Source organism: Cyanistes caeruleus, chromosome 3 (assembly GCF_971803275.1).
Source record: "Cyanistes caeruleus chromosome 3, bCyaCae1.hap1.1, whole genome shotgun sequence".
NCBI classification, from domain to species: domain Eukaryota; kingdom Metazoa; phylum Chordata; class Aves; order Passeriformes; family Paridae; genus Cyanistes; species Cyanistes caeruleus.
Window position 1 is genome coordinate 60,712,187 of NC_141703.1, and position 23,611 is coordinate 60,735,797.

General features: G+C 44.0%; 1 protein-coding gene across 1 annotated transcript in view; it reads left to right on the forward strand.

Annotated features, from left to right (window-relative positions):
* The first annotated feature begins 6 nt into the window (after nt 1–6).
* The window catches only part of GPALPP1 (GPALPP motifs containing 1), a 35,368-nt gene continuing 11,763 nt past the window's right edge, over nt 7–23,611 (forward strand). The window contains exons 1-3 of the mRNA XM_086881247.1: nt 7–163; nt 5,535–5,679; nt 6,695–6,790. Coding sequence (XP_086737373.1) covers nt 79–163; nt 5,535–5,679; nt 6,695–6,790 — 326 coding nt within the window. The 5' untranslated portion in view covers nt 7–78. The remainder of the gene's footprint in view (nt 164–5,534; nt 5,680–6,694; nt 6,791–23,611) is intronic.

Consider the following 23,611-nt stretch of genomic DNA (forward strand, 5'->3'; position numbering starts at 1 on the left):
GAGCGCCGCAGGGGCGGGAGCAGCCGAGCGGAGCGGGACGGGGAGGGCGGCCGGGCTGCCCCCGCAGCCGGTCTCGCCATGGCCCGCCAGCTGATCGGCCCCGCGCTGCCGCCCGGCTTCCCGCGCCGCGCCGAGGCCGAGCCGGGCGAGGACTTCAGCCAGGGTGAGAGCACGGGGACGCGGCGGCGGTGGGATAGAGGGGCTCTGCGGCCCTTATGCCACAGCGCGGGGTGCTCCGTGGGCGGGAGAGCGGGGCTCCGGTGTGTCACAGCGCGGGGTGCGCACCGATAGTGCGGCACCTGGATGGAGCTGCACTTCCCGCCAGGGTTACTGCAGTGACTTTTCCAGAAGGAAAAAAAAAGAAAAAAAAAGTCGACACATGCAGTGGAATGCTACAGATATGAAACGCTCTAAAACTCGATTTAGAAAAATTGTGCTTTGAGTCGCTTACTTTTGCCCGCTCGAGTGTGGCGTGCGCTTTGAAGCCTGTGCTCTTCAGCAGCTCCAAGTGTGAAATTAGCGGGCAGAAAAGGAGGAGGCTGGGCCTGTGCAGCGCGCTTTCCTCTGCCAAGCCAAACCACTTCATCAGCTGTGGCTTTCCATGCAGTGTACCCCGGGATGTGGAGCAGACTGCCGGCCAGTAGGGCTGTGCTGCCTCGCCTGCCAGGCTCTCTCATGCTGAGAGCCTTCAAACAGAAGCGGGATCCCACCGAGACCAGCTGACTGCCAGGCTGGCTCTTCTGCACTGGAGCTCACTTCCCCCACTAAAATTCTTGAACGTTCTCTGTCAGTAATATATCTGGAAGCAGCACTTTGAGTGTTTACGCTCCTTTCCTTTAAAACAGGTTCAAGGCACTAGTACATATATTCAGTTTCTAGCAGTCAGTGACCATTTGGTTACTCCAAAGGAAGTCTTTCTGGCTCCTTTCTGACGAGAAGGGTTTGTTGTGCTTGTCTGCTTCTAATTTTTTAATCCAGAAGAGGGAGCACTAGCAAGAGGGACAGAGCTGCTGCATTAGCTGACACCATGGCAACATCAAGCTCTGGGTGCAGATCTCAGCTTTGTGCAGAAACCTTGCTACACGAGCTGGTGCCATTCCTGGCCGTATCTGTGTTAGTGGCTTATTCACTTTCCATCAACACACTGATGCATGCTGCAAGTATCTGTATCGTGTATGAGCAAAGCAAGTCAAACTTATCCTTAGGCCATGGGTTTGTGACACTGGGTGTTTTGACAGTGTCTAGTCTAGGTTACTGAGCTGAATTTGTCCCCTCTTTGTCCCAGTGGAAATGGGTTCCATGGTATTACAGTTGCACTGGCGACTGATCCAAGATCTGCTTGGAAATTTCTGTGTGAAGTGGGTGAAAGAGTTTATTTGCCTTTGAAAACAAACAAACAAAAACCCCAAACTCCAGCTACTGGCAGGTTGTTTGTTTTTATAATTTTCACAAACTTTTCCTGACTTCGACTTACAGCAGCTAAGTGTCCCTGCTCACCTCTTGAGGGAGACTGCTGCAGTGCAAAGGAAGAAAGGAGAGCAAGTACTTTGGCATAACATGCTTTGCTGTACAGAACTACAGCTCCATCTGGAGCCCTGCACCTGGAGTGACAGAAATCACACGGTGGGCCTGCCACCAGCACCTTCTGTGCTGCAACACTTGCTGGCTCTTGAGTCAAATGGGCCTAGAATTTGTTCTGTAACAATTTCCCTTGTGTTTTCTAACTGTTTTAAGAGATGCTTCACCTTCTAAAGCTGAACAGCTTTTCCAATGATTTTCCTGTTGAAATAGTCTTGCTGATATTTGAGCTTCTCATTGAAGCTTTTCTTGAAGAGCACTTGTCTTTTTAGTCTACTTTCATAGTTTCTGTCTCCCAACAGCAACAGAGTAGGACTTTGAGCAGCCTGTGGCAGGGAAGACTCTCAGGCACAATAGAACGCTCTCAGGCACAAGAAATGGGAGAGTGATTATGTATAATTATGATTAGATTTATTGCTAATGCATTCCTTCTGGAGGCAATCCACCTGTGAGCTGCCTGCAGCCTTGAGAGGCTAGTTGGCCCAGTTTCCAGCAGCATTTTGTTCTCTTGTGCAGGCTGATGTGTGCCACAGTCAGTAGCAAATATCTCAGCCCCCTTGAGCCCCACCCGCCCTCTGGATACAAGCATCCAAACACGTTCTCCTGCAATACCCACTGGTGTTCTTACCATGGGACAAACCACATTGCCCATGGACTACCTCTGGTGTCAGAGAAGTGATGCTGGTAATACTTCTGTGACCCTTAATCAGGAACAGGATGGAAGCAAATGGTAGCTGGACTGACCCGAAAGCTCATCCCTGGTAAATCCTTTACCTTCTTCAGCTTGTCCAGCCCATGGGACGCACTCATTTCCTGATTCTTCACTTCATGACAGTGCTTTGAAGCTGGACTAACTGTGCTCCTGCTGGAAGAATCATACTTCCTTTGGCCATTTGTCCCTGCCTCTGGGCTGTCCTTGTACCAGCAGGAGAGATGTGCTAGGGAAAGGCTAAAAATAACCGGAGACGCAGAAGGGAGTTTCGTCTGTTTCAGCGTGAGGCCACATTTGCTACAATATGCATGCATGTGTTGATCTACCACTATGCTGGAGCTGAAAGGCCTTTTCTGTCCTTGAGAGCTTCCCAATATGTGTCTGATGGTGTGGTAGATTGCTTAGAATCCTCAAATACAGCAGAAATAACCCTAGCAAAACAAAACAAAAAGTAGCTTTTAATTTGGTTCCTGAATTGAATTGACTTAATTTTCAGGCAGATAGCCACCAGAGCCAGCTCATTAGTAGGATGGTCACTTCTAGTAACTGTGAAACATTCACTTCAGTCTCAGTTGGTCCTGTTCCTCCTCACTATCCCCAAAATTTCCTTCTCATACTTTTTTATCGTACTATTTTATTTTATTGTTGTATTTTCCATTGTCCTGCTCTGGATTGTTCCAAGCTCTGGTTACTTCATCACTTTCCTGTTGCCCTGCCATTGCTACCTCCATTTATTCTTCTCACCTCATTAGGTTTAGTTTCCTGACTCTTTGAGCTCTCCTCTGTTCCTCCTTTGATCTGTATTTTTCCACTTTTCTGTGGCTTCTGGGGAATTTCAGAATTTTCTGAGATCTTTGCCTCGTCCTCACCCTTTTCTTTCTTTGCTCCGGGAATTTTTGCTTAGCAATTTCCATTCCTGCCTTTCTGCTCTTTCTTGTGGCTCCCCAAACCATCCTGATCCATAGCTGTATCTTTGCCTGTGCTGATTGTTAGTCTCAGTGCCATGGTCATATTAATTTTTAATCTCAAGTCTCTTTCCCCTCCATTTCTTTTCACATGTCCAATGACTTTTTCTTCCTCAGGCTTTAAATGCCATTTTCCCTTCATTAGTCACTCTCTGTCTTTATTTAATTTCTGGTTGTCCTGCTTAGGCTGCAGTTCCACGAACAAACAGTTCTTTCAGGGGAGTGCTGTGGTTTGCAGTGTTATTTTTATGCCTTTTAAATTCCTTGATCCAGCTTATTGCACAGCCCATGCAAACCATTTTACCAACATAACAGAGAGAAATTGGGATAAAAATATGTGTTATCCCTGGTGTTTTGAACAACATGCCAGTGGGACCAGACTCCTTCCTTAAGTCGTTTTGGTTTTACTAGTTCTGTGCAGCTCACAAAGCTACTCCTGATTTCTCTCTTCCTCTCTATTTTCAGTCATCAAATTATATCTGAGTTTGTTCCTTCCACTCCAAGTCTTTTCTTTTGCATTTAGAGCAAATGAAGTCTGATTGCATGATGTCAGGGCACCAAGTGGATGGAGAAAGCAGTTGTGCAGGATTTGTCTGGGGTTTAAGTGCTTTTATTCAAGTGGTGCTTTTTGTACCAAAAGAGGACACTTCTTGATAGCAGATTTTATTCCTGCTAAACGTTCATTTGTTTCTTTCCTTTCATCTTGAACTTATTTCACCTTTATAGGCTGAGGTGTTATGTTTGGGGTTTTTTGGAGCGAGAGAAGTGGTTTGTTGATTGGTTTTTTTTTATCTTCCTAGTGCTGAGATGGATTTGTATGTCCCAGCTGAAGTCTTTTCCATTAAAACAGGAAACAAAGAAGTGGCAGATCTGCCTGGATGCTTTGTAACTAGAGGACTGTCCTTGTGTCTTGCGCTAAAGATGATTAAAAGCTTTGTGATTTCTGCCTAGCCTTTGTCACCTAACAATGGGACCATAATATGCATCAGTTTGTATTTTGTGCTGTCAAAAAGTTGTAGTTCTTCAACTGGAGATCTAATTTCCTGGTACTATTTATCTTTTCATCTGACCCTTGACTATTCATAAAGGGAACAATGTCTTTTCCTCACCAGAGCACCTCTCTGTCCTGCAAATCTTGTACTCAGTGCTTGAGGTATTAAGAGGAGGAGTGGTGTCTGTGTCTCAGGCTGCTAAATCATCAGTAGAATCAGATCTCCATTACATGGGAATGTGAGCTGTTTGTACTGTGTTTGTGTAAATAGGGGCCTTGTCCTGGAGTGGGAAGGCCCCTTACCTTGGGACTGGTTTTTGCTTGCTCCAGCTGACTCCTTGTTGATTGAGCCTGTGAGGGTAACAGTGTTAAGGGTCTTGTTTGGGGGGCTGTTAGTATCAATGGCTAAGCTGCTTCTGGACCCACTGCACATGGTACTATAGCCAAATAAATCTATAAAAAACAGTGTCTGCTGGTGAGTGCCAGCTCAGGCCTGTTAGCAGTGTTAGTGTCTGAAGTTTAATTTTGCTGAGATATTACCCCAGAGGGTGAAGGTTTGAGTGGAGCATAAGAGCTCCATCCAATACCCTGGCCTTCTGACAGCAACAATTCTTTGAATTCGTTCTCTGAATGCCTAAGTCATCCCTTCTTCAGCAGAGTACTTAAATCTGTCCCTGCTATTCACATTTAGTTGAACTGAGAATAACCTTAATCATTAAACCATTCCTAAAGCAGGCTGGTAATTAATTTAATACTTTATGGTTACAAATGCTCCCATTGAAGAATTTATGGTCTCCCACACTGTGTATGTGCAGATGATGTGTTTCTTTACTAGTAAGCTTCAAATGCTTTATTAAAGATGGTAGTTTCTTTTAAGTATACTGGTTTATGCCACATCCATTGTATATTTGTTGTTATATAAGACAGGGGTTTCTAGTCCTGTTCCAGAACACGCTTATATAATAATGTCCTAAGTCAGAACAGTTCAGAGTAGGTAGTTGATGGAAATAAGGTAATGAAAGAAGTAACTTCTAGAAGTCTGTTTAGATATCTTCTAAATGCTAGAGACAGCAGTGATTGAGTAAGCTTAATTCCAAGTAAATATGTTTCGGAAATGCCACCATGGATCATACTTATTTGAAACATTTAGCAGGTATCCTTATTAAACCTGGTCTAGTAGAAGGTTCCCTGCCCATGGCAGGGAGATTGGAACTAGATAGTGTTTAAGGTCCCTTCCAGTCAAAACCATTCTGTGATTTTATGATCCCATATAACTCTGGATGTTCAGTTGCAGGACCAGCACTGCCTCCAGACTACAAAAGCAGCTGTAGCTCAGAAACTCCTGACAGTGATGATGACTCAGAATCTCTTCCTCTACCCAGAGACACAAACAGAGATTCTGAAGAGGAGACAGAAGGAGATCCAGCACCCAAGTGAGTATGGTTTTGGATTATTTTTGTATTTTCAACTTGTATTGCAAATGTAATGTGTCTAACTTTGGAAAAGGGGACATTAATTACAAAGCTGTGTAAAAAAAGGTGAACTCTCTACCTGTGTAAAACTTCTGATTACATGTTCTTCATGGCCAAGAATGTTCATCTGACATGTCTGACACCCTATGGTGGAATTAAATTATTTGGGGCAGTCAGATCTCTGCATTTATATGTTTTATTTTAGTTCTGCAAATTTGCATGTTTTTGCTAGGGACAGACACCACTTACCATGTAGATAAGTATTTGGTACTTGAGTTTTGCCCTGGTTTTGGAATACTAGCTCTCTTTGAGAGTCTGTAAGACCTGTTTATGGACATGGATTTAGGCATTCAGTTAAGTCAATTCTAATGAAAAAAACCTGAATTGTTAAACAAGTAACAGGAGTCTGCAGATACTCTCATTTGTTGGGTTGATTACTCACAATTGCTGTGTTAAGAATTTGTGTATGTTTGCTCTAAGGCTTGTATAAGAGACTTGAAGGCCATTATGGCATCTTAATGAGTGCTAGAGTAATTATTATTCAATTTTTTTCTTGTTTTCTTAGTCAATAGTTTTTCGGCTAATTAGAATTGAACAAGAAAAATACTACTCAAAATGCAGACAGTGTATAAAAATGGAGAAAGAAGTGTACTGAATTTTAAATTAATTTGTGACTAGAAAATGGTATTTCAACATTATACTAAACTTCTTTCTCCAGCAAAAGCATTCTTAATGTTGTTTTTTAATTTTTTTTCTTTTTTTAAATGTCAGAACATTTTTGAAGTGAATCTTATACTCTCAATTTTTTAATTGCTTCAAATAATTTTGGATCCTTTTGCACCGTTTCCTTGGTAACAGCAGGATATTTAGTACAGAAGACCCTATGAAATAATTTTATGTGATTCTTTTCCTTTTTAAAATGTAGATAATTGCTATGCATGTCAAGGTAATTATTAAGTGAAATCTGTATTTGCAGGAAGCCAAAAAGAATTCATGAAGACGATGATGATGATGGCTTTTTTGGGCCAGCTCTTCCTCCTGGATTTAAAAAACAGGATGATTCTCCAGAGAGGTAATTAAAATGGAATTATATTCAGATTCTTTTCCTTAAAACACAATTATTTTTAGATTAAATATTTTGTGTCACTATTACAGAACATTTCAGTTGTGCACTTGAGATTCAGATGATTAGAGGTAATGCTTTCTCCATGTTCTGAGAACAAGAACAGCATTCCCTTGAAACAGAGCACACAGCCCTCCTAGACCAGGTTGGAAGGAGAGTAAAAGAACTAATGTAAATTTTCTGAGATATATTTTGAATGTCAAATTTCCTCCATTTCTTTTGATAGGCCACAGATCAGTGGATAAAAACAAATTACAAGTACGAGGACCCATAGTTCTCTACTCCATTCTGATCTGTGAGGGACTGGGGCAGTTACCTTGTGTGTGGTGCAATACCATGTCCTTTGCTAATGCATCAAGGATTGTTGTTTGCATGTCTCTAGGTACAAAACTACTCTGAACACTCTAGGTTTCTAGAAAAGAGGCTGTTATGTCTACACAAATAAGCATTATTTATGGTCTCTGTCATGAGGCTTTGAAGCTTTGAAGAATTTGATTGCTTACAGTTATAAAATACTTCCCCCCCAAAATATTACATGGATTTTCTGTACAGAACTGAAATGTGTCTCGCAGCCTTTTAGTCTTTACATCAATCTGTGCACTTCATTCTACAATTTGAAATTATAATTCATAGTGGAATTGATGTTTCCAAAGGGATACTTGCTAATGAGAAGTACAGTGGTCCCTTGATCACTTTTATCTACCTCAGAGTAATAGGGAGTTGGTGGATAGAATAATACTTGCCTGTCAGGTATGAGTTTTTAGTTCCAGGAAAGTGACTCAATTTACTGTTGGGCTGTGTGTGTAATATACCATCTCAAATGAAATATCAAAGTTGGTTTTTTTTAAGTTTGCATAAATTTTTATGATGCTTGGCAGCATAAAATATATGTAACTAAGCAAGAATTTATGTAACTAAGGTTATTTGGAAGTATCTTTCTCATGTACATTTGGTTACACTTTGCTGTAATCAAAAAACTTTTGTAGCTGTGGGTATCATGCTCAGTGGGATCATTTAGTGCTTTGATGGTCCCACAAATAGCTGATTTTTTTTTCTTTTTCTTGTGTTCTGTATGCACAAAGTATTATTTTAATTAAAAAATTCAGCAGGTAGGTAAAATAATGTATTCTCTATTTAAAAAAAGAAAATGCTTGCAACTTTTAATATCAGCAGAGATAGCCTTCTTGCTTTCTTGATTTTTGACGTGAATACTGGTGGTAAAATGGAAGAGGAGGGGGCCATTCACCCAGGAGTTGGACTTGATGATCCTTGTGGGTCCCTTCTAACTCAGAACGTTCTGTGACACAGAAGAGGAGTCTGTGACAGGCAGGAGTCTGCTCTGTGTCTGTGGTAGATTAAAGCAGTAGAAGGCACTTGGCACTCGCTCTATTGTTTTTTCCTGCCTCACCATACAATTGCTCCTAGCACGCACTGAGAAAGCAGATTGAGGAGAGCTGTTTTGCACCCAGCCTGGTTCCCTGAATAGGTGGGAACGGTGTGATGTGTGGGAAGATCCTTGTCTATCTTCCACCCCCCCGCACACCTGGGAGTCTGGGAGGCGTGTGAGCTGTGCAGGGCACAGACACCGTGCTGCTGTCTGCCTGCTGCATTGCCCTTAAGCCTTGAGCAGATTGCCAGCTGCCAACTGAGCCATGAATAATTGAAACAAATGCAGGTCGTTTGTTTCAGTGTATGGACAGGCTGTTTATCAGTTCTGTGTGACATACTCATTCTTTTATAAAGCTTTTATTCTCTTACATCTTTTCCAGACTTGTGAAAGCAACATGGTCATGATTAGGGGCAGCTCGTGTGGCAATCTGCAGCTTGTTGAAAATGGTTTGAATCATTCCAGCATAAAATATATATGTGAAAAGATTTCCTTCAGTTTTGAAGATTTTATTATTGTTTATCAATGTTAGACAGAAGTGCAGCACTCATAAATATTTCTGAAGTGTTCACACGTCAAGGTAAAGAGTGAAGGTGATCATAAAAAATTTTATGTTATAGATCAGAAGAGTGCTGAAACACCCATCTTGAAATTAGCATTAGCAATGACTTCCAAGTCCAACAGCAGGAGAGTGTTCTTTGCCATATATGAAATGCAGTAGTCCCTAAATTAAAGCTTAGCCCATAAGTTTGGGGGATATTTTTGAACATGTATAGGTACTTGTTATAAATGCCACGGCAAATTAAAGATTAACAAAGATTAATTTATTATAAATTAATAAAGCAACAAACAGTGAGGAAAAAACCATAATAAATGGACAGCGCAGCGCTGGGTGGACAGGGTCTATACGCAAGGTATAGGTGTTCCCAAATCCACGTCTGAGGGTCCCCTGGCCTGGGTTTTTATAGGGATTTTATGTCCTCAGGCTAGAATTCCAACCAGTTTCCATTCACCAAATGTCCCTGATTGTCGGGTGAATGGATTTCCTGGCCTAGAACATTGAGTCAGTAAGTATCCGGGCAGAGTCTCCTCAAATGTAAAGTGAGTCTGTATGTATTTTAACATATTTCACCACAGCAGGATTGAGAGATCCGGGCTGGTGCCGATGGATATCTCAGAGGAGTAGTCTCTTCTTTGTCTTTCTTGATTGAGTTTCTGTAGTATGGGTTTGGCAGGTGTGGTGTTCGATTCTGGCAACGACCGTCCCTTTTGTCTTGCTTGATGGTCTCCGGCCGAAATCGGCCGGGCGTTGCCTTTCTCTGGAGGTAGACTTTTAGGCTGGTTCTTTTGTTTCTGTGATGGCCTGTGTCCTGTCTTTTCCTCCGAGTTGATGAGTCTGCTGAAACCTGTTATCTGGGGGGGTTCTTTTGCAATTCGTGGTTTTTGGAAAAGGAATTCTATCTCGACCGGGAGGAGAATTCCTTATTCCATACTTACATTTAGTTATAATTATACATACTTTATTTAAACTTCTTATTCCGAATTTTTATTTACCCAATTCTTTATTACAGTCCCCCACCTAATAATTTGAACACATTAAAAATTCGTGTTTTCATACTTTTTCCAGAGGAATATCAGGTTAAATAATGTCGTTTTCTTCTTGGTCTAATTCTTCTATATTTTCTGTGGACAACATATGTTTATTTTCAAATTCCCTCAATGCCTTAACCGCATTTCTATTCTCTTTTTCTTCCTCTAACTTCATGATTTTTGAAAGAAGGGTAGTGTTTCCCTGTGCCTTTTCTGGGTCTATTGGGAGAGAGGCAATCTGCATTCCTTGAACGACAGAATGTATCAGTCTGATCAGACAAGGAATCAGGCAGGGTAGGAAGATGACTCCGGCAATAGAACATCCTATAAAGAATACTAGCTTTTTCCACCATGCCCCTTGCCCAAAAATTTGATCCCACCAAGAGGCTTGGAGAATCGAATTCCACTTCTGGACGGGTACATGGGCTACTTTCTTTATTTCAGCGGCTAGACCCTTTATAGTTTCTCCGAAGTCATCTATCTCCATGCAACACTCTGACTCGTTATATCTGCCACACACTCCTCCCTCCTCAGCTAGCAAATAGTCGAGAGCGAGTCTGTTTTGGTAGACAAAAGCTCTCATCTGAGAATGTTGTTTTGCTAGGAGTTCCAGGGCTTCTGAAGTGTGATTTGAAACAACTTCTACCACAGCCTGTAACCGAATGAGCCGATTAAGGAGGTAGATTGGGGTCCTGTATCCCCAGCTGCCATCATTTGCCCATGTTGCCGGTCCATAATATTGTATGATTCTTTCGGCGGGCCATTCCTCCCCCTTCCACTGGTGGTTACCTCCGGCTATTGGTAGTTCTCGTTTCAATTCCCTCTTTTGTCGGGCTAGGGTTTCAAAGAGGGGAGCACCTAAAGACCTGCTTTCATCTTTAGGTAGTGTAAAGAAGAAAGGCCGAATTATTCCGAGTGTGCATGACCCTTTTCAATTTCTGGGCAATTCACTGTATGCTTTTTTCCCGCATATCCAGTAAATCCCATCCGGTGCCTTCCAATCTCTGTTAAGTTTTGCCGGGTCCTCCCAATATTCTCTCAGGCCAAGAAAGGCATGGAAGGGATTTGCCCCGTCCTGTTTGTTCCAACATAGACCAATTAGATCTATCCATTCGCAATTATTTTCCCGAGATTGGCTCCAATAGCCCTCGGGTGATTCCGGCTGCCAAATTTTTGTCTTTTTATCTGAATTTACCGAGAGAGTTTTTACACACGGGGTGTAACCAACTAGCTCGGTGAATTCCCTTCCTTCCCGACTGACACAAAAAGTTCCAATGATCCTCTTGTCAATTACCCACCCCTCTGGTCGCCGGGTTGTTTTGGATAATTTTAATCCTGTCCACTTAAGTAATTGTTCTGGGGTTAATCCTTCTCCCTTCCATGGCCATCTTTCGGCTGATTTCAGGCCACCACATATCCAACAGTTAGTCAATCCCAATTCGGTAGCTATTTCCTGCATCAGATCTATGAATAGATTCTGATTAGGGCTAGGTAGCTTCCAATTATCGTATTGTTTTTCTAGTTGTTCGTATTGTTCACTGAGAGAGTTTAACCTCTCCTGTTCGAGTCTTTTTTTCTTATTTTCCATTTCCTGCCTTTTTAGTTCAATAGTTAATTGTTTTATTTTATTTTCGGGGTCTGAACCATCCTCGTCTTTTGCGAAACAGATCACCTGATCAAACTGCAGACACACTCTATCATCGTCATTTTTCAGTAAATTTAAAACTATCGGTTCATTACTGAATGACACTTTTGTTTCATGTTTCAGGTTCTTCCCTTCCCAGTACAATTTCCCCCCCATGGCACAATATTTTAAGTTTGCTTTATTGTAACACAAGGGGTTGACTCTGTGGTACGCAATGAACGTTGACTGTTTCTTTCCTCCAATCCAGACAGTTTTATTACACTGCCCGCAGACCGAGATTGGGGAAACCCCTCCTATATCTCTCTTATTTCGTAGGTGGGTCGCTTGGACCTCTTTTTCCCCTGTGTTATGGGGTTGCCTTTTTCCAGCACCTATCCCCGGGATGGAGCACCAAATTTTTCCTTCCCGCTTACACAGGTCCATTTGGGTACCGTTTGCCCAACATTCTCCTGCGTGCAACTCCGGAGGGCAGGCAATCCATGGCTCGGTTCGCGAGACAGTTGGGCACTGCTCACACTTCCCCAGGGAGGTCGTCCCCGGAGACGCCTCGGGGCCCGTTCTCTCGGTCCAGCACATGGCTAGGTTCAGGATCGTCAGGATTCCCCACAATCGCATCCCTCTGCCATTCCCTCCGCCCGTATAGGAACATACGGCGGGGATAACCATCTTCTCGGCAGCAAGGACTGTCTTCAGGGGCCCTTGACGTTCTGATGGCAAACCTCCTTTTAAAGGTTGCCCACCGAGATGCCTTGATCGTGCCGCTCCTGCACGGTACTTTTACGTTCCGGCGGCACTCTATTATTAGAGGTTCCGCCTTACAGTCCAAATGGCCTCGTAATCCTTTTTGAAAAAATCGGAACCACTCAGGAGAGTCGAGTTCCAAGATACCCACCCGGGTAGCAAGTGCTAGAAAAAGGTTGGTCTGTTCTAATTCCTCTTTGTAACACGCGGCACACAACCCTTTCGGTTTTTGCCCTCCCAAACAATGAGTCACCCACGTTTGTTTACAATATGCACACTTAAAATGTACAAAAGGAAAACAATAACATTCAAAATTGGTGCAACTTATCCTGTCTTCGTTGCTCATTGGTTGTTCCGCTGAAGCCTGATTTTCAAATCTCCCGGAGGGGTTACAATTTTCCACTCGGGGGAGTCGCGAACCGAAACTTTCTTCACTCGGGAAGAGTGTGTCCAGCCCTTTTCAGCTGTGCGAACCGCGGTGTCTGTAGTCAGGAGGACGAGGAATGGTCCTTCCCAGTGGGGACTGAGGGGTTGCTCTTTCCACACTTTGATCAGTACCTTGTCCCCTGGTTGAATTTGGTGGATCGGAAATCCCAACGTGCTGCTTTGAGGAATCAATCCTCTTCTCCTTAACTCCTGTAAGTTTTTATTTATAGAAATGAGATAAGGTTGGAGTTGAACATCCTCTGTTTGAGGATGTTCAACCGGCATACCATGCTTGTACGGCATTCCATACAACATTTCAAAGGGGGACAGTCCTGTTTCTGAGTTCGGCATGGTTCTTATATTCAACAATGCCAAGGGGAGACATTTGACCCAGGACATTTTTGTTTCAATTGTCAATTTGGATATTTGTGACTTCAATGTCTGATTCATTCTTTCCACTTGCCCCGAGCTCTGAGGGTGCCAAGGAGTATGATATTGCCATCTGATCCCTAACGCATCGGACAACTGTTTGATAATTTTCGAGGTGAAATGTGTACCCTGATCCGAATCAATATGGTCTACAATACCATACCTAGGAATTATTTCCTCCAGTAGAATTTTAGACACTGTTTGAGCCGTGGCCTTAGCTCTGGGAAAGGCCTCTACCCAATGTGTCAATTTATCTACTATAACCAATAAATATTTATTTCTGCCAATTTTCGGTAATTCCGTGAAATCCACTTGGATTCTTTCGAATGGTCGATATGAGATTGGCCGACCTCCCCAATTGGTTTGCCGAAAATTCGCTCTGTTTACCTTTTGGCATATCACACATCCCTGTACCTCTTGTTTTGCAAGCTCGAAGATTCCCTTACACCCGAAGAATTTTAAAAATTGTTCAGCCAATGCCCTGGTTCCCCAATGGGTTTGTGCATGTAGTCTTTTGAGTATCCCTTTTGCTATTCCCTTCGGGACCAACTCCCTCCCGTCAGGTAACCACCATTTACCCTCTTTGAAATGTCCCCCTACCTTTTTGAAGTCTTCCTGCTCCTTTTCTGAAGGAAGCACTGAAACCTCTGGGGGTTCCCTTGGGACTAGCTCAGAAATACTTACGGTTAACAATGCCGCTCTTTTCGCCTCTTTATCTGCTAAATTGTTTCCCCTTGTATGGAATTGTCGTCCGGTCTGGTGTCCTTTTACATGAACCACAGATATCTCCAGTGGCTCCCTGACTGCTTCTAAAATTTGTCTAATTATTTCCTCATGTACCAATCCTTTTCCTTTAGTGTTGATCAGACCCCTTTCTTCCCAAATTTTCCCGAAGGTATGTACTATCTCAAATGCATATCTTGAATCGGTATAGATGGTTCCCCTTTTTCCCTTCAAGCCTTTGAGGGCTTTTAGGAGAGCAAAAAGTTCACAAGCCTGTGCTGACCAATTTGCTTTTAGGGGACCCGATTCTACAGTCTGTCCTGTTATACCATTTATGATGGCATAACCCGATTTACGTTTTCCCTCCATCATTCTCGAGGAACCATCGATAAACCATTTTTCTCCTCCTTCCAATTCCTGATCCTCCAGATCGGGTCTTACTTTAGTTTGTAATTCCACTGTTTCAATACAATTATGTAGTAGCTTTCCCGTTGGTTCCCCGTACAAAAATTGCGCAGGGTTTTGTGCAGAGGTTGTCCTTAATTCCAATCCTGGCGAACTGATTAACATGGCTTCATATTTCAGAAGCCTTGAATCGGTCAACCATTTCTCCGCTTTTTGTTGTAAGATATTTCTTACATCATGTGGAGTATAAACTATCAGGGGAGCTCCAAACGTTACCTTTTTGGCTTCCCCAACCAACAGTGCTACTGCCACAATTGCTTGCAGACACGTGGGCCAGCCCCGACTGACTGGATCTAGGATTTTGGACAAAAACCCTATAGGTTTCTTCTTTTCTGCCCATTCCTGGGTTAAAACTCCTTGTGCTGTTTGTCCACTTATGTCGACAAACAGTTGAAACTCTTTTCTGATGTCTGGTAATGTTAAAACTGGAGCAGTGACAAGGGCATTCTTTAGTTCTTGAAATTTAATTTCGTCTTGCCCTGTCCATTTTAATCGATCTGTATTTAGCCTTTCATACAGAAATTTCACCTTTTCACTGTATCCCTCAATCCACTGTCTGCAATATCCCATGAGCCCTAAAACTTGCCTAATTTGTCTCTTGGTTTGTGGGGCAGGAAGTTCAAGGATTCCCATCACCCTTTCGGGATCTAATTTCTTTTTCCCTTGTGATATCCAATGTCCAAGATATTTTACTTCGGGCTCAGTGAATTGCAGCTTGGATTTAGACACTTTCAACCCCTTTTGTCCCAGAAAATTCAGCAGGGAAATGGTACATTTCTTCACCTGCTCTTCCGTGATCCCGGCGATTAGCAAATCGTCTACATATTGTAACAGTTTTGTCCCTTCCTCTGGAGTGAATTGGGTGAGTAGCTGCTCTAAGGCTTGTCCGAACAAGTTCGGAGATTCAACGAATCCTTGTGGAAGGACCGTCCACCGCAATTGCTGATTTCGATTGGTATCTGGGTCCTCCCACTGGAAAGCGAAAAAATCCCTACTCCCTTCATCTAGAGGACATGTCCAGAAAGCATCTTTTAAATCAATTACACTATACCATACATCCTCTGGTGAGAGTCTGTTTAGTAAAGTGTAAGGATTTGCTACTACCGGAAACCTGGTTCGGGTTCTAGCATTTACAGCTCTCAAGTCCTGAACCAATCGGAAGTTCCCATCGGCTTTCTTTACTGCCAGGATGGGGGTGTTATGTGGGGACATGCAGGGCTCGAGCGTGCCTCCTTTAAGCAGCTCGTCAATTATTAATTTCAAACCCTTCCTCCCTTCGGCGGGGATGGGGTATTGTCGGATCCTTATCGGATTCTCTGGATTCTCAATTTCAATTTTGATGGGAGCAATATCTAATTTTCCCACTTCCCCCTTTGAGTGCCATACTCGGGGGTCAATTTCCTTTTCATCTTTTGAAGTTAAATGCAACACCTTCACTACTAATTCTGAATTTTTCACAATGATATTTATTCCTAAAGCTATAATCATATCTCTTCCCAATAGGTTGTAGTCGGCTTCTTCTACAAGCAACAAATTTCCTAAACATATCTTATTTTCTGACTCGATTTCCACCTCCTTGATTACCGAGACTTTGAATGGATCTCCTTTTGCGCCAATTACAATTACTTTTTCTTTACTCGTTTCACACCCTATAGGCAATTTCTGCAGGGTGCTTCTCTCAGCCCCGGTATCAACCAGGAAACTCATTTCCTGGCGGTGGGGACCTACCTTCAATTTTATCAAGGGCTCCTTTGCTGTTATTGTCCCCATTTGGAAGAGCCCAAGACCCCCCTAATCTTCTTTAAATATTTGTTCATCTTTTATTCGTTTCCTGCAATCCTTTTTTATGTGTCCTACTTTCTTACAGTAGAAGCACTCAGGAGGATCCTTTCGAGGAGGAGTTTCCTCCTTTTGGGATCCTTTTTGTTTTTTAGGTATCGGCTTTCCCTGTTTCTGTTCGTGTTTTTGAACTTCTTTTACTGCAGCCACTAATATTTTGGCTTGAAGTTTCTGTTTTTCGTCTTCTCTCCTCATATAAACCTTCTGAGCTTCCCTTAGAAGCTCTTGGAGACTCTTCTCCTGCCATCCATCAATTTTCTCCAATTTCTTCCTAATGTCCTCCCATGATTTAGCCACAAACTGCGTTTTCAGCAGGACCTCCCCCACCGGAGAACTGGGATCAGTCCCGGAATAAATTTGCAGACTTCTCCGCAGCCTTTCTACCCATTCGGTAGGGGATTCCTCTTTTCCCTGACATTCCCCAAATACTTTGCTAATGTTCTGTCCTCTGGGGACCGCCTCTCTTATTCCTTGCACGATGATATTCCTCAAATCCATCATGCTTCTTCTCCCTTCTTCGGTCTGGGCGCTCCAACTCGGGCTTACGCTCGGCCACTTTTGGTCACCGGGTGTTCCCTGCGGGTGCCGCCTTTCCCAATCCCTGATGCCCGCCTGTTTAATCATCTCTCTCTCTTCCTGGCTAAACAGGGATCTCAGGATGGCCATGAGATCTTCATAGGTGTAAATACTACTCCCTAGAAAATCGTCTAATCTTTCGGCCACTCCAAATGGGTCATCTAGCAGTCGCCCCATTTCTTTTTTGAATGCTCGTACATCCCCTGAGTTAAGGGGCACGTTTACAAATCCAATTACTCCGGGGGCGGTTGGCACTTCCCTGAGAGGGAACATTCGGTGCCCACTTTCTGTCTCTCCCCATTCTCCATTCCCTATTTTTGATTTCCACCGAGTCCTGCTTGCAGGAGGGGAACTGGAGTTTGCGGGAGGGTTTCCCCTTGTTGCTGGCGGGATGTCTGCCGCAGCTAAATGACTCAGAGGGTTCCCTTCGGATACTTTCGGTGGTCCCAGCTGTGGTGGCCGGACCGGGATTTGTGGAGGGGGTAAGCCCCATCCTTGCGTCAACACCGACTCCAAAGAGGGTGCGGTGGCTGGGTTTTCTGCAGGTGGGGGGGTAGTGAGGGTTTCTGGCACTACTCCCGGTGGTTGAGGGGAGCGTGCCTCTGCTAGTTGCCCCATGGAACCCTCGGGTGCTGATGGTACTACTTGGTCCATCACCGGAGGCTCTACTGGCCCGCGGTACGGAGGGGGTAAGTGATCCAGGGGTTCCCAGGTCTCTGTCTTATGTTCGTTTTTCTGTTTCACTGGAAACAGCCGCACTCTGGTATTTAACCAGAGTTTGGCATACTCTTTCTCCTCGCCGTCTGGCGAGACCTTTTTCTCTACGTGTGCGAGTAATTCCCTGCACGTCCATTTATCAAATGTTCCCAATACTGGCCAAGTGAGACATTTTCTCAATTCTTGTCCTCCCCAGATCTCGGCACAGTAGTAAATCATTTTTGCCTTTGATTTTTCTCGTCTCTCGGGACAAATTTCCCAATTTCTCAACATCCACCCTAAAGGACTCTCTGGTGGGATGTCTAGCATTTGCTTTGATTCTTCTGATGGACTTTTCTCGTTATCTAGTTTCTGCGTTCTACTTTTTCTCTGTCCCATTTTCTTACGATTCTTACCTGCTCTGCGTTGTGTTCGTCTTTTTCTTCGTCTGAAAGTCCTAGATCGCACCAATACTTACCTCTCGGTTAGCTGTACCGGGGTTTTCTCGATGTTCCGACTTTCTAAATCTTTTGGCTGAGAGAGTTTACCAGTTCCAGAGCTCGACTGGACGTCCCTTCCTCTCTCAGCCCCCTTTGATCGGTCCCCTGAGACTCCCTTTAGCCTCAGGCTTTACGAGTAAGGAAAGAGAGACACTTTCACACAGAATCGCTTCCTTCGCGGCCGGCCAATTCCCTCGCGGGAGGATGGAAACGCGGCCTTGAAGTCCACACTCGCTTCGTGACCAGGTCACGTCTCTCACAAACTCGCCCGATCACCCGCTCAACCTCACAGTACTTACAGCAATTTCCTGCGAGGGCGTCTTCGTGCACGTATGACTTTTTATGAGCTACCAAGCCGCGGCTTTCCCGAAGGCTCCTGCCTTCCCGAGCTCTCTGGATCCGTTCCTCTTTATTATGGTTTTTCCTCAGCCTAAATTTGGTTCGGCAATCGGAGCGAACTGCGGAGGGTCTCTGCTCCCAGGCCGCTGAAATCAGCGGGGGTACCCCCCTGGACAGCGAGATTCTCCCACAGTTTCTTCCGATCCGAGTCACGGCACCAATCTGTTATAAATGCCACGGCAAATTAAAGATTAACAAAGATTAATTTATTATAAATTAATAAAGCAACAAACAGTGAGGAAAAAACCATAATAAATGGACAGCGCAGCGCTGGGTGGACAGGGTCTATACGCAAGGTATAGGTGTTCCCAAATCCACGTCTGAGGGTCCCCTGGCCTGGGTTTTTATAGGGATTTTATGTCCTCAGGCTAGAATTCCAACCAGTTTCCATTCACCAAATGTCCCTGATTGTCGGGTGAATGGATTTCCTGGCCTAGAACATTGAGTCAGTAAGTATCCGGGCAGAGTCTCCTCAAATGTAAAGTGAGTCTGTATGTATTTTAACATATTTCACCACAGCAGGATTGAGAGATCCGGGCTGGTGCCGATGGATATCTCAGAGGAGTAGTCTCTTCTTTGTCTTTCTTGATTGAGTTTCTGTAGTATGGGTTTGGCAGGTGTGGTGTTCGATTCTGGCAACGACCGTCCCTTTTGTCTTGCTTGATGGTCTCCGGCCGAAATCGGCCGGGCGTTGCCTTTCTCTGGAGGTAGACTTTTAGGCTGGTTCTTTTGTTTCTGTGATGGCCTGTGTCCTGTCTTTTCCTCCGAGTTGATGAGTCTGCTGAAACCTGTTATCTGGGGGGGTTCTTTTGCAATTCGTGGTTTTTGGAAAAGGAATTCTATCTCGACCGGGAGGAGAATTCCTTATTCCATACTTACATTTAGTTATAATTATACATACTTTATTTAAACTTCTTATTCCGAATTTTTATTTACCCAATTCTTTATTACAGTCCCCCACCTAATAATTTGAACACATTAAAAATTCGTGTTTTCATACTTTTTCCAGAGGAATATCAGGTTAAATAATGTCGTTTTCTTCTTGGTCTAATTCTTCTATATTTTCTGTGGACAACATATGTTTATTTTCAAATTCCCTCAATGCCTTAACCGCATTTCTATTCTCTTTTTCTTCCTCTAACTTCATGATTTTTGAAAGAAGGGTAGTGTTTCCCTGTGCCTTTTCTGGGTCTATTGGGAGAGAGGCAATCTGCATTCCTTGAACGACAGAATGTATCAGTCTGATCAGACAAGGAATCAGGCAGGGTAGGAAGATGACTCCGGCAATAGAACATCCTATAAAGAATACTAGCTTTTTCCACCATGCCCCTTGCCCAAAAATTTGATCCCACCAAGAGGCTTGGAGAATCGAATTCCACTTCTGGACGGGTACATGGGCTACTTTCTTTATTTCAGCGGCTAGACCCTTTATAGTTTCTCCGAAGTCATCTATCTCCATGCAACACTCTGACTCGTTATATCTGCCACACACTCCTCCCTCCTCAGCTAGCAAATAGTCGAGAGCGAGTCTGTTTTGGTAGACAAAAGCTCTCATCTGAGAATGTTGTTTTGCTAGGAGTTCCAGGGCTTCTGAAGTGTGATTTGAAACAACTTCTACCACAGCCTGTAACCGAATGAGCCGATTAAGGAGGTAGATTGGGGTCCTGTATCCCCAGCTGCCATCATTTGCCCATGTTGCCGGTCCATAATATTGTATGATTCTTTCGGCGGGCCATTCCTCCCCCTTCCACTGGTGGTTACCTCCGGCTATTGGTAGTTCTCGTTTCAATTCCCTCTTTTGTCGGGCTAGGGTTTCAAAGAGGGGAGCACCTAAAGACCTGCTTTCATCTTTAGGTAGTGTAAAGAAGAAAGGCCGAATTATTCCGAGTGTGCATGACCCTTTTCAATTTCTGGGCAATTCACTGTATGCTTTTTTCCCGCATATCCAGTAAATCCCATCCGGTGCCTTCCAATCTCTGTTAAGTTTTGCCGGGTCCTCCCAATATTCTCTCAGGCCAAGAAAGGCATGGAAGGGATTTGCCCCGTCCTGTTTGTTCCAACATAGACCAATTAGATCTATCCATTCGCAATTATTTTCCCGAGATTGGCTCCAATAGCCCTCGGGTGATTCCGGCTGCCAAATTTTTGTCTTTTTATCTGAATTTACCGAGAGAGTTTTTACACACGGGGTGTAACCAACTAGCTCGGTGAATTCCCTTCCTTCCCGACTGACACAAAAAGTTCCAATGATCCTCTTGTCAATTACCCACCCCTCTGGTCGCCGGGTTGTTTTGGATAATTTTAATCCTGTCCACTTAAGTAATTGTTCTGGGGTTAATCCTTCTCCCTTCCATGGCCATCTTTCGGCTGATTTCAGGCCACCACATATCCAACAGTTAGTCAATCCCAATTCGGTAGCTATTTCCTGCATCAGATCTATGAATAGATTCTGATTAGGGCTAGGTAGCTTCCAATTATCGTATTGTTTTTCTAGTTGTTCGTATTGTTCACTGAGAGAGTTTAACCTCTCCTGTTCGAGTCTTTTTTTCTTATTTTCCATTTCCTGCCTTTTTAGTTCAATAGTTAATTGTTTTATTTTATTTTCGGGGTCTGAACCATCCTCGTCTTTTGCGAAACAGATCACCTGATCAAACTGCAGACACACTCTATCATCGTCATTTTTCAGTAAATTTAAAACTATCGGTTCATTACTGAATGACACTTTTGTTTCATGTTTCAGGTTCTTCCCTTCCCAGTACAATTTCCCCCCCATGGCACAATATTTTAAGTTTGCTTTATTGTAACACAAGGGGTTGACTCTGTGGTACGCAATGAACGTTGACTGTTTCTTTCCTCCAATCCAGACAGTTTTATTACACTGCCCGCAGACCGAGATTGGGGAAACCCCTCCTATATCTCTCTTATTTCGTAGGTGGGTCGCTTGGACCTCTTTTTCCCCTGTGTTATGGGGTTGCCTTTTTCCAGCACCTATCCCCGGGATGGAGCACCAAATTTTTCCTTCCCGCTTACACAGGTCCATTTGGGTACCGTTTGCCCAACATTCTCCTGCGTGCAACTCCGGAGGGCAGGCAATCCATGGCTCGGTTCGCGAGACAGTTGGGCACTGCTCACACTTCCCCAGGGAGGTCGTCCCCGGAGACGCCTCGGGGCCCGTTCTCTCGGTCCAGCACATGGCTAGGTTCAGGATCGTCAGGATTCCCCACAATCGCATCCCTCTGCCATTCCCTCCGCCCGTATAGGAACATACGGCGGGGATAACCATCTTCTCGGCAGCAAGGACTGTCTTCAGGGGCCCTTGACGTTCTGATGGCAAACCTCCTTTTAAAGGTTGCCCACCGAGATGCCTTGATCGTGCCGCTCCTGCACGGTACTTTTACGTTCCGGCGGCACTCTATTATTAGAGGTTCCGCCTTACAGTCCAAATGGCCTCGTAATCCTTTTTGAAAAAATCGGAACCACTCAGGAGAGTCGAGTTCCAAGATACCCACCCGGGTAGCAAGTGCTAGAAAAAGGTTGGTCTGTTCTAATTCCTCTTTGTAACACGCGGCACACAACCCTTTCGGTTTTTGCCCTCCCAAACAATGAGTCACCCACGTTTGTTTACAATATGCACACTTAAAATGTACAAAAGGAAAACAATAACATTCAAAATTGGTGCAACTTATCCTGTCTTCGTTGCTCATTGGTTGTTCCGCTGAAGCCTGATTTTCAAATCTCCCGGAGGGGTTACAATTTTCCACTCGGGGGAGTCGCGAACCGAAACTTTCTTCACTCGGGAAGAGTGTGTCCAGCCCTTTTCAGCTGTGCGAACCGCGGTGTCTGTAGTCAGGAGGACGAGGAATGGTCCTTCCCAGTGGGGACTGAGGGGTTGCTCTTTCCACACTTTGATCAGTACCTTGTCCCCTGGTTGAATTTGGTGGATCGGAAATCCCAACGTGCTGCTTTGAGGAATCAATCCTCTTCTCCTTAACTCCTGTAAGTTTTTATTTATAGAAATGAGATAAGGTTGGAGTTGAACATCCTCTGTTTGAGGATGTTCAACCGGCATACCATGCTTGTACGGCATTCCATACAACATTTCAAAGGGGGACAGTCCTGTTTCTGAGTTCGGCATGGTTCTTATATTCAACAATGCCAAGGGGAGACATTTGACCCAGGACATTTTTGTTTCAATTGTCAATTTGGATATTTGTGACTTCAATGTCTGATTCATTCTTTCCACTTGCCCCGAGCTCTGAGGGTGCCAAGGAGTATGATATTGCCATCTGATCCCTAACGCATCGGACAACTGTTTGATAATTTTCGAGGTGAAATGTGTACCCTGATCCGAATCAATATGGTCTACAATACCATACCTAGGAATTATTTCCTCCAGTAGAATTTTAGACACTGTTTGAGCCGTGGCCTTAGCTCTGGGAAAGGCCTCTACCCAATGTGTCAATTTATCTACTATAACCAATAAATATTTATTTCTGCCAATTTTCGGTAATTCCGTGAAATCCACTTGGATTCTTTCGAATGGTCGATATGAGATTGGCCGACCTCCCCAATTGGTTTGCCGAAAATTCGCTCTGTTTACCTTTTGGCATATCACACATCCCTGTACCTCTTGTTTTGCAAGCTCGAAGATTCCCTTACACCCGAAGAATTTTAAAAATTGTTCAGCCAATGCCCTGGTTCCCCAATGGGTTTGTGCATGTAGTCTTTTGAGTATCCCTTTTGCTATTCCCTTCGGGACCAACTCCCTCCCGTCAGGTAACCACCATTTACCCTCTTTGAAATGTCCCCCTACCTTTTTGAAGTCTTCCTGCTCCTTTTCTGAAGGAAGCACTGAAACCTCTGGGGGTTCCCTTGGGACTAGCTCAGAAATACTTACGGTTAACAATGCCGCTCTTTTCGCCTCTTTATCTGCTAAATTGTTTCCCCTTGTATGGAATTGTCGTCCGGTCTGGTGTCCTTTTACATGAACCACAGATATCTCCAGTGGCTCCCTGACTGCTTCTAAAATTTGTCTAATTATTTCCTCATGTACCAATCCTTTTCCTTTAGTGTTGATCAGACCCCTTTCTTCCCAAATTTTCCCGAAGGTATGTACTATCTCAAATGCATATCTTGAATCGGTATAGATGGTTCCCCTTTTTCCCTTCAAGCCTTTGAGGGCTTTTAGGAGAGCAAAAAGTTCACAAGCCTGTGCTGACCAATTTGCTTTTAGGGGACCCGATTCTACAGTCTGTCCTGTTATACCATTTATGATGGCATAACCCGATTTACGTTTTCCCTCCATCATTCTCGAGGAACCATCGATAAACCATTTTTCTCCTCCTTCCAATTCC